The following is a 14439-nucleotide window of genomic DNA, read 5'->3' on the forward strand; positions in this document are numbered from 1 at the left end:
CAGGACAGAGATTGGACAGCACGTCCAATGTGGACACACAACCCAGCATGTGGCCTTCATCAGGGTCATGACCTTTGCCACTTATTGATAGTTATTGTTATTCTTGCGCAATAGCACATTTCAACAACGTGGAAAAAACGGAAAAAAGGATTGTTTGAGAGTCAGCACCGTTTCATTTACATGCTTACGACTTTGAAGATGTGTTTTTTTTTTTTTTTTAATTGTGAAAGAAGCAACAAACAGGACAAAATAACAGGAAACCTCTGCGTGGTTAGCCGTTCACGTCCCCTACAGTCGGTGTCTTGTAGAGCCACGTTTCATAGCAGATCCAGCTGTTAGCGTCTCTGGATCAGTCGTCCTGCTGGAAGGTGAACCCTCGCCCCAGTCGTCTCAGATCACAGGCAGACTGACGGGTTTTGCTCAAGAACGTCCCCGTATTTAGCGTCATCCAGCGTTCCCTCGACTAAGACCAGTTCCCAGTCCCTGCTGCTGAAAAGCCTCCCCACAGCATGATGCTGCCACCACCGTGTGTCACTGTAGGCGTGGTGCTGTTGGGGTAACAGGGTGTGTTGTGTTTGCTCCAGACATCTGGGTAGTCACCCACGTGCCTTTTGGCAAACTCTTCTTTTTTTTTTAAACACTAAGTAATGGCCTTTTTTTTCTGGCCACTCTTCCATGAAGCCTAGATTTATAAAGCGTGGGGCTTTATGCCCTCCTGGCCCGGTCTGTGAGTTCTGGTGGGCGTCCATCTCTTTGTTGGCAGGTTTGTTGTGGTGCCTCATGCTTTCTATTTGAAGATGATGGACTTTATGGTACTCTGTGGGAACACCAAAGACTTGGATATGTGTTTTTCTATAACCCCACCCTGACTTGTACTTCTCAACATCTTTGTCCCTGACTTGTTTGGGGAGCTTAGGGGTGGGTATTGCCATAGAAGTCACGATTCGATTCGAATCACGATGCAGCACGATACTTGAATTATTGCGATGTATCGCGATGCATTGCGATATTTTCACTGAACACTGTTAGAAAAAATTACAGCCATTACCAGTGGCTGACTGGCTGTGTATGATCTGGATAGTGTCTTCAATTGATACATAACTGAAAGCAACTGAATTCATCTATAGCTGTATTTATTGAAATGACTTTTGGAGGTATTGCCATGAAAACACATATTACTGTTACTGGACACAAATATTATTATTATTGGACTGGACACGCTGACAAAAAGTGCTTAGGATTTATAAAACTTAAAATAACAAAATAAGGACGTCTTCAACTACGGAAAACAAGTCCAGTTGCTTTGTTTTTTACTTTTTTTTTGGAACAAAATAAGGATAATCAGTGCCGTTTACATGGCCTCACTGGTCCTTTAAAACAAGGAAGTTGTATTCCACTTGTTTTTGGCTGATGTTCGCCAACCATTCATGCAATTTTATTTATTAATTTTCTTAAATTAATAATGATACTTGGCGTCAAGAATCGATGCACTAGATCGCGAAAATTAGAATCGCGATGCATCGATTCAACGATTATTTTGCCCACCCCTAGGGGAGCTCCTTGGTCTTCATGGTGTGACGCCTCTTGCTTAGTGGTGCTTCAGCCTCTGGAGCCTTTTAGAAAAGTTGTGTTTATAATGACAGATCATGTGACACTTGGAATGCCCACATGTGGACTTTGTTTAGCTAATTATGAGACATTTGGAGGTACCAGAACTTCTTAGGGGGCCTCATAGTAAAGGAAGTGGATACATCTCCATCAGTTCTTTTTGTTTTTTCAATCTCTCTATATATTATTTTTTTCTTATTTCACTTCACCAAGCTATACTATTTCTTTAAGTTCTATCACATATAAATAAGAAAAAAAATAAAAATTACAGGTTGGAATGTAATAAAAGAGGTACAAAATCCAAGGGGGGTGAATACTTTGCAAGGCACTGTGTTATGGTGAGTATAAGACCATTCCCCTAAGGCGTTGCTTCTTCTGTCCACATTTATTTTATGACCATCAAATAGCTTGTTCATAGCTTTTTTGTCGATCAAAGTCATTTTTTTTAGTCCTAAAAGTTTCATGACTTTGGTTTGGCCATTTCAATGCTCCTGTGGTGAACGCTCGGCCCAAAAAACAGTGCAGTCATTGCAGATAAAAAAAGGGACATGCAGAGCTAAGTGGGTCTTTCATTCGTTTCCCCCCAAAAATCTGACCAACAGCTGAGAAGAGCGATCTTCTGGTCACAAGCCCATTACTCTGACTTTACCACAACACTCCCTCCATTCACCCCAAATCTTTCATCGCCGGCACCGCGCAACGTTTCAGGTCCTAAATCAGCATATTTATGTCGTCCTGGAGGATGTGTGCTAATTAAAATCTATTACTCTGCCTGTCATGTGAACACCCACCAGCAACCCGGTCTGCTGTTTTGGTCTCAACAGATCTTCACTGACGAGAGTTATTCAACGCCACACATCTGAACCCATGCAGCCAAACGCTCAGGCATCAGGCGACCCGTACGAAGGAGCTCCGGCTTATCTTTTATTTCAGCCATGTGGGGAACGTCAACTACAGCCAGGTATCTGGATGTATCGAGCATCGAGACATCCATCCCCGCACAGAACGCGGACAGACGTGCACTCTTGGTATAAAACAGCCTTCTGCTCACACAAACTGTTCAGTGTTGTGGAGTCACACACTGGGTCATATGCTCTAGTCTGCCTAAGCTGCTGATTTTCTAGTCTAACCTCGCAAAGACGCTTCTGTCCCGACCAATACATGACCACCACCAGACCCGCCCCACGCTTAGTCATTGACACGCAAAATCTCACACACAAATTCCCTTTTCGTTTGCTAAAATAAGAAAAACTAACAATATGACCCAGATAAAAACAACAACAACAGGAAAAGACCAGCAGCTTTCTTAAAAGGGGCATTATCACATACTGTGACCATTAAAAAAAACAACAACTGTATATTCTTCTTCAAATAAAACCAGATACGGCAAGCGTTTGTCCTGACAATGTTTATTTTAATCCATTTTTTACCTGAAAAGAACTTTTCGCCAGGCGCTATCGATCAGAAAGCAAGATGACGACTGACGCAGCTACTCTAAGGCTACGTTCAAACTGCAGGTCTTGATGCTCAATTCAGATTTTTTTGTGAAATCTTATTTTTTTTCGTGGTCGTTCATATTTCCAAATATATGCGACTTGGATGTGATCTCCTGTGTGAACTGAATGCGTTCAATCTAAGTGTCCCGCATGCGCACTCGAGGACGCGATGACGTCACACGTAGCAAGCGTCCTCAGTGTTTGCGGAAGTAAACAAGGATTATAATGCTGGCGCACATTTTGCGGTCATTAATTTATTTTCTAACCGGAGCTTTTCGTCCATTGACTGCTCTTCTCATTGTAGTCCTCTATGGGTGTCGTCTTTCTTCCCGCTTCTGCATAGCAGGACGCAGAATAGTGACATTTGTCGAGTATCGGTGACGTACAGGTCGGATAAATGCGACCCGGCCGTACAGACACAGGTCGCATTTGAAAAGATCAGATCTGTGTCGTTCAGACTGTCATAAAAAGATCAGATACATGTAGCATATGGGCAAAAAAAAAAAATCGGATTTGGGTCACTTCAGGCTGCAGTGTGAACGTAGTCTTAGAGCCAGTAGAGCGTCCCGCGTCGCCTCGCAGTAACGTGACAGCCTGGCGTTGTCGAACACCAACCCGATCTACGGGGTTGGGGTTACTTAACCTCGTTCTTTTCACACCTCCACTGGGTGTTGCTCGCTCACTTGGCTCCATTACTTTTCCTTCCTTACTCACTGCGTGCTTTGCGCAACATTGTACTTCCAGTCACGTGGTCTCGTTAAGGTAAAGATACACAAAAGCACTTTGTTTATTAACAGTTAGACCAAAAAAAAAAGGGTAAAACACCTAAATGAAATATATTAGCCAACCGAGCATGATCATTTAATCAGGAAAACCTTTGTATGCAACCAGAGTGAGCTACTGGTGCAGAAATGTGTAAAGTCATAGTTAGTAAACTCTCAATAGTTGGCTAGCATGTAGACTTTCCTTGTTTTTTTTTTTTTTTTTTTTTTAAATCATGAGTTGTCACTAGGACTGGGCGATGTGGCTTAAAAATAAAACCTCCCATTATATTAAACCGAATATCAATCAATTTTCCCCTTTTATTTGCTGCAGGCTGAACAGTGGCTGTGACCACTAAGTGCTGCAGAAAGAAAAAATGTAAATAAACTCCTAAAATCTAGTAAAGAAAAGTGTTGCTAATTGGCCTGGCACTGGAAGAACAGCCTTGGGCAGGTTGTTAACATTTGGGTTGCTTTTCCCAACATTTGGTGAGTTCTTAGAAGGAATTAATGGGAATGTTAGATCACAGTAGTCGTCACTGTGTGGAGAGAGAAATTTCATATTAACTTAGATTTACAACTCGTGTTGGGAGGCCGTTGGTAAAAAGATTGCTATGACAAGATGATTGGGAGATTGATCTTGTGTGTGTAAGCCATGTGGTTGCCTGATCGCACATTTAGCTTGGGCTGGAAACAGTCAGATCTGGCAACACAGCGTGGTGCTGCTGTGTCCATTCAATTAGCTCAAGTGTCAAGCATAAACAGACGCTCTGATTTAACACGAGCACTGATGTCAGGCTGAACACCGACTGAAGTAAACATCCACACCAGGAGCCTTAACTACAGCAGCTCAGGAGCACAAAGATCAGAACAAAGCTGTGTTACCTTTCTGTCTGCAGGTAACCCACGTTTACTCAAGTGATGACTTTCCTGACAAAAATGAATGGCACTGCTTCCTGATCGCTCTCGTTTGCTCAGTTGTCACTTCTTGTATTCATTTGGAAATAAGTCTGAGTATCCATGCCCCACTAGCAGCAGCGTAGTCACCTGCCCCGACGCCTGCACCCGAATATGTGGGAAGATAAACTAGGCAGACGCAAGACATGACAGTGATATGTGTAAGATTATGATTACACAAGTTTCAGTGTAAATAATCATCACTTGGTATGTGACATTTCCAGTACGAGGAACGTTTGTGATTTAGACGTTGGCACACCCTACAAAGCAACACCATGCTGTCCATCACCATAAGTAAATCCTCAGCCTATGGGAAACACTGATACAATCCAGATTTTCCGAAAATGTTATCTTAAAAAAAAATGTTTAATTCAAATTAATCAATTAAATCAATTTATCGCCCAGCCCTAGCTGTTACCGAAGTTAAACTGAAATAATTGTAAATCAGGATCAACCAATCCAATCAGAGCTACCCCAGCTCCAGATCTTAAACATGGTGTCTGACAGGGTCGGGCCTCATTTTGTTGATGCACTATGGACAAAAGTATTTGCTTACCCATCCGGTTGTGAAATTTTCTCCAAACTAAACATCCCTCGGTTAATTGTTAGCAGTATTATAACAAACGGGAAGTGATTGGGAACAACAACTGAGGCCTTAAGTGTGAGGCCACACAGAGTGGGATCAGCAGCCTGTCGATGTACAGCATGTGCAGCGCTCAGCCTTCATTTTTATTAGTTTGAGCTACTTAGAAGTATTTTGGAACAGAAAACCCTGAAGAAGAACGCTCAGCCATTTGTTCTCACTCTAAAACAAACGTCATGGTTCCATCAATGAAAAAGCTGTCCAGTTCCTGAAGAAACCCCAGACTATAATACTTCCACCAACATGTTTGACTGTGGAGCTTTCTTTTGCGATCTCCTGCATGAGTCAACATGCACCACGGAGGTGAATTTGATTAACCTGACTCCACCAGCTGTATTTCGCTCCGCCTAGCTCCACTCACATCCATCTGGGACCTCTCCATAGGAATTGCCTTTATTGAAGGCTGGGCCTTATCAAACATTCTTGCATATGATTGGATAAGCCACTTGTCTGTCATCTTTATCGACGTGCTATTTCAACCACTCACACCGAAGCTAACCCGTGACGCTGATGAGAGCGACGCAGGAAAAAAAAATTGACAGTGAGCTGACAGGAAGAGGGAGGAAGACAGGCGGCAAAGCGCTGCGGGTCGGAGTCGATCCCGGGCGGACCGCGTTGAGGACTAAACGCCTCCTAATATGGTTTGCGCTAACCGCTAACGGTTAGCGGCTAACCGCTCGTTAGCGGCTAACCGCTTGCCAAATCCGGTCGGGAGAAGGGCGAAAACATGGTTTCCACCAACAAAAGCCTTCAGAGCCGTTCTCTGATGTTCTTTTAATGAAACAATATTAGGTAGGTTGGACAACACGGAAGAAACAGCAGCATCAATGTTAACGCTTGCTTCCTCGACGAGCCGCCATTGTTATCAAAACAGTCTCACGTCATGGTCACGTCTCCACTACGTCACATCTATGAAACTCCAGCCCTGCGTCCTGATTGGCTAGACAATAAAATTGGTTGGAGAAATCACTTTCTATGGGAGATGTCCCAGATGGATGTGAGTGAAGCTAGGCGGAGCGATATCAATCTGGCTAGAGTCAGGTTAGAATTTGATGGCTGGTTGGACAATTGCTTCTTCACAGAGGACCCGTGAAGCTTCTAGTATTTATTCGGGTTACCCATGTCTCTTATAAAAATAGGCTTGATAATCTGAAACTTCTTTGTCTTTTGGGTTTTCCTTTTCAGGGGTTGTCACAACGAGCCATCTGTCTCCATCTAACCCCATCTTCAGCATCTTCTTCTCTCACACCAGCTACACATTCATGTCCTCGTTCTCTCCACCCAGAAACTATCCTCCTTGGTCTTCATCTAGGCCTCCTTTCTTGCTAAGGCTAACCTTCATTCCTCTCCTATCCAGGGCAAACCTCAATCACTCACGGTTGTCCTCCACCTGTACCTTGTTAGAAGTGCTTGAAAAGGCTGAAAAATAGTTGTTTATACCATGTATATCTCTGTATAATCAGCCTACTGAGACACTGGAAACATAAACAGGGAGTTCCATAGATATAAAACAACTAAAATCAGATATCTGTTATAACTAGAGGAGCCTACACAACAAGACGTAGTAAATCTCTAGATGCAAAACAAATCGTATGGTAATATAGGTCAATACATACAATTCTACATCGCAGGTTTGCATATTTTATGCAGGAGTTTGTGGTTTATAAAAAGTCCAATAAGTTGCAGCCGTCACTTTTTAACAAACACTAAAGAGAACTGGAATAATTTGGGTGTTTTTGACTTTTCAGGGAGGTTTTTAATTTTGAAGAAAAGGGAGCAGATGAATCCCCGTCGTGACGTTTTCTACACGCCGTGCTGTTTAATGGACGCCCGATACGACTGGTGAGAATTTAGTCCAAGGTCAATCATACTCACTCTGCATTGAAGCCGTTGACATGAAGGATCCTCATCTGCTTCACTATGGTGCTCTTTCCTGACTCTCCAGCTCCTGAGAAAGAGAAGGATATCTGGTTTTAAACACAACAAAACATTAAAAAAATATATATATAATAATATACAACTGGGATCAGAAAAGACATTTTTAAATATGCAGATGCTAGAGGTGACTCAGCCTTTTATTTTATTAGGAAAACATTTTTTTTTTGTTTTTGTGCAAGTTTGGACAAGTCCCATTTTAATGAAATGCACATTTTCAAATTTTTTTGCTTGTTTTCAGACAGAATGCTGACTTGAGACTTTTTAATAAGACAATCAGGAGTCACAAATTAATCTAAAAACATTTCAGTGAAATTAAGTCAAACCCAAGAGCAACATATTACATTCAGCTTTGATTTGTTGTTCATTAAGATTTTGTTGCCTGTCCCGTGATTTGGTCATTACCATTAAAGACATTTTACTTCAAATGACAGTTCAGCACCTTATTTTAACCCAACTTTATGCCCCGCTTTTAAAGGGTTGATGTACGGTAGATCGACTCTTGTCAAAATGACTTGGATCTGTGTTTTTGTTGCTCATTGAGGCGTTTTGGTAATTTACTGTCATCCACACGACTAACATGTCTGTCGAGGCTGATGGGGGTTGGATATTTTTGACGTTGGAAATCCTACATTTATGAGAGACGCCTCCTTGTTGCTGGGCGCTGCACTGGCTTCACCATCTCTACTAGATGCTCTTCCAAACCCGGCCAGACCAAGCGTACCGTCTACGGCAGGGGTGTCAAACTCATTTCCATATGGGGCCACTTTGGCGTCATGAAGTCACTAAAAGGGTCGGTTGCACGTGTATAGACGATACTTTTCATTTCATAATTTCATTCCAGTTCACATAGAAGTATAAAAAACGCACAGTAACATAAAAGTAGCAACCCTAGGCCCAATTTATACAGTTTATCTGCAAAAAAAGTTGATATTGGGGTGAGTTACACTTAAAGGAGGCACAGTTTTAGCCACTTTATACACTTTAAAAGGATATATGCCTCTACTTTATGACATGAAGTGCCATTTTTTGGCTCTTGAGGGCCAGATAAATTACCTTGACGGGCCGGATTCGGCCCGCGGGCCTTGAGTTTGACACCTGTGGTCTACGGTCTGCTTAAAGCGGACCAAACAGCTCCAGTGTGAAAGCGCCCTTGTGATATATCCAGGATTCACCGCACCGAATGCCAACGAGAAAGGAACAACCCAAAGTGACAAGATGGAACAAGGAGTCTCTTAAAACTGACTTTAGTAACATTTTCTACGTGGAACCAAAAAAGCAAAGTGTCTCGAGTCAGAGAAGCTCCAAATCCAAGATCCGTCAAGATCCTGAACCGCTAACCTGCTCCAAATTATCCCGTTTCAAAGGCGCTGAACGTTTTTCTTCTTCTGATCACATTTAAAAATCACTCAAGGCATTGCTGACCATACATGAGTTACAAAGAATAAATTCTCCCCGTTTCACACTACGAGCCAAAGTGTTGGTGGTTTGAGTGTTTCTGCGTCTGTCTGACAACAAACCCAAGGTGAGGCCATGTGGTCCTGCTAGGTTAGCCGTGCCCTGGCAGGTCTCTGCGTACGGCGCATGCATCTGCTGTCACAATGAAACCCTCGGCTCCCGCTCTGTAATGTCAACCCTGCAGAAAGCACAGCTACGTGACTAATGAGCTGCCTAATGTACAGAAGTAGCAGGCCGCAGCTCCTGCGTGTGCCGTCCGATGCCTTTACCCTCCACCGGTAAACGCGTCTGTAGTTCAGAGCCGCTTTGCTGGGGTCCATCATGGACTAACTCCAGATTTTATACAGTATTCACGCTGAAACTCTCCTGGATTTTGTTTAATGAAAGCAGTTAGCATAGCCTGCTTCAGACCGGGCTGTAACAGCTAGGATTAGATCGAGTTCAGAGGTCAAAACAGATCAGGAAAAATTTACCTAAAAACTACGTTTTTATTACGTTTCTAGGAATGTTTTGACTTTTTATGATGTGGCGTTAAAAAAACAACGCCTCGAATTACGACGAGAGCAGATATAGTTAAACCAAGATCATCAATGTTCATCATTAAAATCAGCTGATACAGTCAGGGTAACGTATAGCAAAGCGGGATTTAATAGATGCTGCTTATAATAAAAGCGGTGCATATTTAGCCCCCCTAACATGGAGGTTAACGGGCAAAGAGTAATGCAGCCCTGACTGTTTACATCGTTTGGAGGCAAAACTTCATCTGAAAGACTGAAAGACAATTAGTCGCACAGCTCCGCTCTACGTCGATGTCCTCACTGAAAACTGACAGACGACCCCGTGCTATCGTGTCGACTCGCCCGAGTCTGTCCTATCCCCGTGTCATCAACCTAAATCGCAGATAAAGTAGAAACGGCGGAAAGTTGACAAAATAAAGTAACCTAAAACGAATAAACTGAGGGTCTTTTTGCAGCGGCACGACGTATCTCTGCCCATTTCCTTTGTTGCGCCAATAAATAAAAAAAAAAAAAGCATACGAAGAGCCAAAGAATCTGCAGAACTTTCTTGATCGCGCTCATTAAATAAAGTATTTGAAATAAATCACCGGGTAATAATAACTGATTGCGTCCTGGGTCGTCTGCCTACGACGGGGCGGACACCTGCTCAGGGCCTGTCCTCCTGCCTCTCGCCCGCTGGAAACGGGGTAACGGGTTTAGAGAGAGGAAGGAGGCATAATTTAGGGGCAGCTAAAACCTAGCGGGAGGCAGCCATTCATACGCCAAGACCAGCGAAATAATTCAGATGTGGAGAGGTCCTGGTCACAGGTACGGCATCTACTCCAGGCACGGCGTCTCATCAGTCCTTTTCCAGACGTCAGCTCAGATTAAAGATCCCCTGCAAGCTTAAAAATCCAACCGTTTGATCAGATCTAGCCAATCCATGGATACAGACTGCTTCACGAATTAGCCAAATAAAAACCAAACCCAAAGCTGAATTTGGTGCTCCTGCATGTAGCTCACATGGGAAGCTTTTAAACCGCATTATTTGATTGAATCTGACTTCATAAAGCGCCCTGAGATGAGGCGTGTAGCATGACATAAATAAAATTGAATTGAACTGAACCCATGCTGCAAGTACTCTCAAAGACAGACGAGTTATGTTTAAAAATCTGCTAGGTGTCCATTTCTGGTGTCTATAGTGGGAGCGTGGATCCTAAAAACAGAAACAAAGCAAGCGCAACGTCCGGCTTATTTTTTTTGTTGGCTGCAATCTGCTGGACTTCAGAGAGACCCTTTCCCTTCTTCGGTTTTATAGACCCCAGCAGAACGATCTGCTGATGCATAAAGATAAGCTGGCAGCAGCCTGGGTGTCTACAATGAACTTACTATAAAAAGAAAAAAAGGGGAACCGACTTTAACGGCACACATCATTGTTTTGGTTTTGATGTGGGTCTGGTCCCGCTGCCCTGAAGTCACCACAACTTCCTCCCTGAGAAACATGCCAGCATGTCACGCGTGACGCATTCGCACTGGTGTTAAACTAAAATGTCAGGATTTTTACAGAGGACGGACCACCAAAACAGACGTTTTTTTTTTTCTGAGACAGCGTTGTGGATATTTGAGTAACAAATGTCATAATTCATATTTGTTTCGTGTGAATTCCACGAATCATGAGTTTCCAATGGCTTCCGACTCAATGTCAATGTATTGTGCAATGTCACTATATGTCAAAAATAAAAGAATAGATTATCTTTTAATAACTACAGATCCTTTTATGCACATTTTTAATTCCTTTATGTTATTGGCAGAAGAGTCGGCCCTTTTTAAGGATCTAAAGGAGACCCTGTTGAAGAACCATGGATCCGGTTTAAAACCCAAACCTATTAGGGTCTAAAAGCCAAAATATTGATTTTTTTTAAGGGAGTAAAATTGTCCTTTTTGATTTTTGAGGATTTATGTCTGGATTCTGTCAGTCAAACCAAATGAGCCTGACAAAAAACTAACTTGTGACGTTGGAGCTAAAGCATCTACATAGAAACAAATATAAAAAGCTCTTTATCTTTCAGAAATTCACATCTCTCTCTCTCTCTCCTTTTCAATAAATTCTGAAAACCCAAATATTTTTCCAAATGTTTCTAGACATTCACAGGAAGCCCTTTTTAGGTTCTGAGGGGTTGATCAGATTAAACCCTTTTTCCTCCTGTAATCCACCTAACCTAAAAACATTATTTTAAAAAGTGCATACATTAACTCCAAAAAGGTACAAAAACGAGTTTGAATTATGATCAGAGGCTACTCAAAAACATAAAAAAACAAAGTAAACTATTGCGCTATGTTTCCACATCGACAGCCCTTTCTTTTGGGAGCGACAGGCTAAAAAGCCGATCACAGTGCGGCCTTTTCTCCTTATGCAATGGCAGTCACCCTGTTGACAATGTTTCTTAAAACAACATCCCAGAAGGTTATGCAGAGAGGAAGCCGCGTCTCAACTGTGAAAACTGTGAGGCCTCGAGAACAACCACAAAACAAGAGATTAAAAAAATAAAATAAAAAAAAATCTCAGTCTGGACGCCGTCTCTTAGGGTGACCCCTACCCTTCATAGCTTCATAACATTAACCACGTTAACAGACTCCTGGAGGCAGTATTGTTCTGTGCTTGTTAAAGAATATAGATACAATTATTGAATGGCTAATACACTAAGAAAAATAATAATCATACCACATATACAGTATAGTCATTCCAAAATAGTAGACTTTTAATCTTCAACATGTTCTTGGGTATGTTGAGTGTACCGATGGGAGGTCTGACAGCTATGGAGTCAAAATGTAACACGCTTAGTACATTTATTTCTCACCAAAGCAAAGCTTCAGAATACGTGAAAAGACAGGGTTAGGGTTTAGGTCCTTGTTTTGAACAACAATGTATTTTATTTTTGCTTTTAAATGAATTTTATTAAAAAAAAAAAAAACTGTTGCATGCATTCAACAACACCTTTTAATCATTGTTGTGATGACTAAATATTTTAAATTGTAAAATACTCGACCTTTACCATATTTTTTTTTTTACAGAATAATAACAGCGGTAGACCTCCAATCACAGTGGTTACTACGGCATTACAAACATGATTAACAGAGAAAATATGAATATCTGGCAGTGTATTTGCTAGCAGAGCCCCAGCTCATTCATTTCCAAGTGTGCCTCAGTAATATCTGTTTATTTTAAGGGCTTGAAGCCATTCCTATTTTCCCTGACCTGTGCTACAGAAAAAAAAAAAGTAGGAAACCCTATATGGTATTTCCATTATAAAAATAAGTACTGCTTTTTAAAAATTGATTTCTAAAAAGAAATGTTTGTTAACAACTTAAAGGTGCATAGCCATGTTACTTGATTTTTTTCTTTTTAAATGTATATGTAAGTATAAATCACTCTGGTATATAATCACTCTGGTTGCATACAAAGTTTTTATGAAAGAAAATCCCGCCCTGCTGACGTATTAGTTGTTATTTTGGTGTTTTATGCTTTGTTTTAGCTCAACTTGTTAGTAAATAAAGCCTTTTGTTTTTATTTACGATTTTAACGGCAGTACGTAAAGCACGTGCGCAGGAAGCGGCTAACAGCTATTAGCGCCTCCAGGCAAAACAATGAAGAAAGTTACAAGATCCAGTGGAGACAAAAATAAATAAATAAATAAATAAATAAATAAATAAATAATATGATTCCACTGAAGCGGACGCTAAACCTGCCGAGGCTCAGATGTGACCGCAGAGTGGACTGACAGGAGTAATTGTTCTGATATGTCGCTGTAGATCGGTGTAATTAATTAATAATGGTCGGTCTTCAATCACGCCGAGCTGCTGCTTTACAGCGAGGCATTGCAGAGGGTCAGGCTCGGTCTGGCATTATTTAATTTTGATTTATTAATTAAGCAAACCGGCATTATGACAGTTCTGCATTACTGTCGCTAGATGGCGCCACACCTGTTTATATCTGCTAATCGCGCCCCGTGCTGGTGCTATATTTAACCCCAAAAAGGAACATCAAAACATTATCAGGATGGAGGCTTGGTGTATATAACCTTATTTTATCATGATCAAACTGTTTTTGGTCTTTTTTTAAAGCATATAATGTGGCTATATATACACCTTTAAAACTTTTTCTGGCAGTTTCATGAAATAGTCTGGATTTTAGTAAAGATTTAGAATAAACAGATCTCCATCATTTGACTTACTTGAATTCAAAGAAAGAAAAAAAAAAAAAAGATACAGCAGCAATACAAAACTTACTAAATTATAGGCTGAGGGGATTCTAGGCACTCGTAAGTGGTCAGGCAGTTACTTCAAATAAATTGGATTAACAATGAAACATCACAGCTCAAAGACATTAAACACGGAGTCCAACGAGGTTCGTTGTTGGGAACTAAACTCTTTAAAATGACACATGCCATGTCTGAGTAAAATTTGTGAATTTTGTTCTCTGAGCACCTCCTGGAAAACGAGCGGCCATCACTGGTCTACGTAGACCATCGATTACCCGCCGCCCCTGCCCGGTAAACAACGCGCCCAACGAACGTTGAACTGAGGCGGAGCGCCATCATTTCTAATCAAAGTGGAGACAAAGTGGTTCTTTTAGCACCGAATCCACAGAGCGACGACTGCCGCCGTTTTTTGATACCATGCTGCAGCGGCTCTAGAGCGCCCCCACATGGGGAGGAGATGCCTTGCAACGAAGTCAAGCGTCTTTCTTTTGGGTTGGAAAAATAGCGCCTGAAAACAACTATTATTTCATAACAAGCGAATAAATCGTAGAATTCGTCATATATATGCCTGTAGTTAACGCTGGAAGGCTTAAAAACGCCTGGTATAGAACCTTTAAATTAAAATATTACCAACGTGCGTGAAGTATCTCGCAAACCACAATTTACCGTGTTAGCAGATGACAAATATATTTTGCTCTGGGATTAACTCAAAAATTATTCAAGCAAACTAGTTATTTATTTCTAAATTGAATCTTAAGAAGAGTGTATGACTTTTGATAAGTGAAAAAGGGAGAGCTTGGTTCCCACATGGAAATAGATGGAGAG

General features: G+C 41.5%; 1 protein-coding gene across 1 annotated transcript in view; it reads right to left on the bottom strand.

Moving 5' to 3' along the window:
- gnas (GNAS complex locus) overlaps positions 1–14439 on the bottom strand; it is a 44305-nt gene that overhangs the window by 25491 nt on the left and 4375 nt on the right. Inside the window, exon 2 of the mRNA XM_012877220.3 lies at positions 7341–7413. Coding sequence (XP_012732674.1) covers positions 7341–7413 — 73 coding nt within the window. The remainder of the gene's footprint in view (positions 1–7340; positions 7414–14439) is intronic.

The sequence above is a fragment of the Fundulus heteroclitus genome, chromosome 1 (assembly GCF_011125445.2).
Source record: "Fundulus heteroclitus isolate FHET01 chromosome 1, MU-UCD_Fhet_4.1, whole genome shotgun sequence".
Classification (NCBI taxonomy): Eukaryota; Metazoa; Chordata; class Actinopteri; order Cyprinodontiformes; family Fundulidae; genus Fundulus; species Fundulus heteroclitus.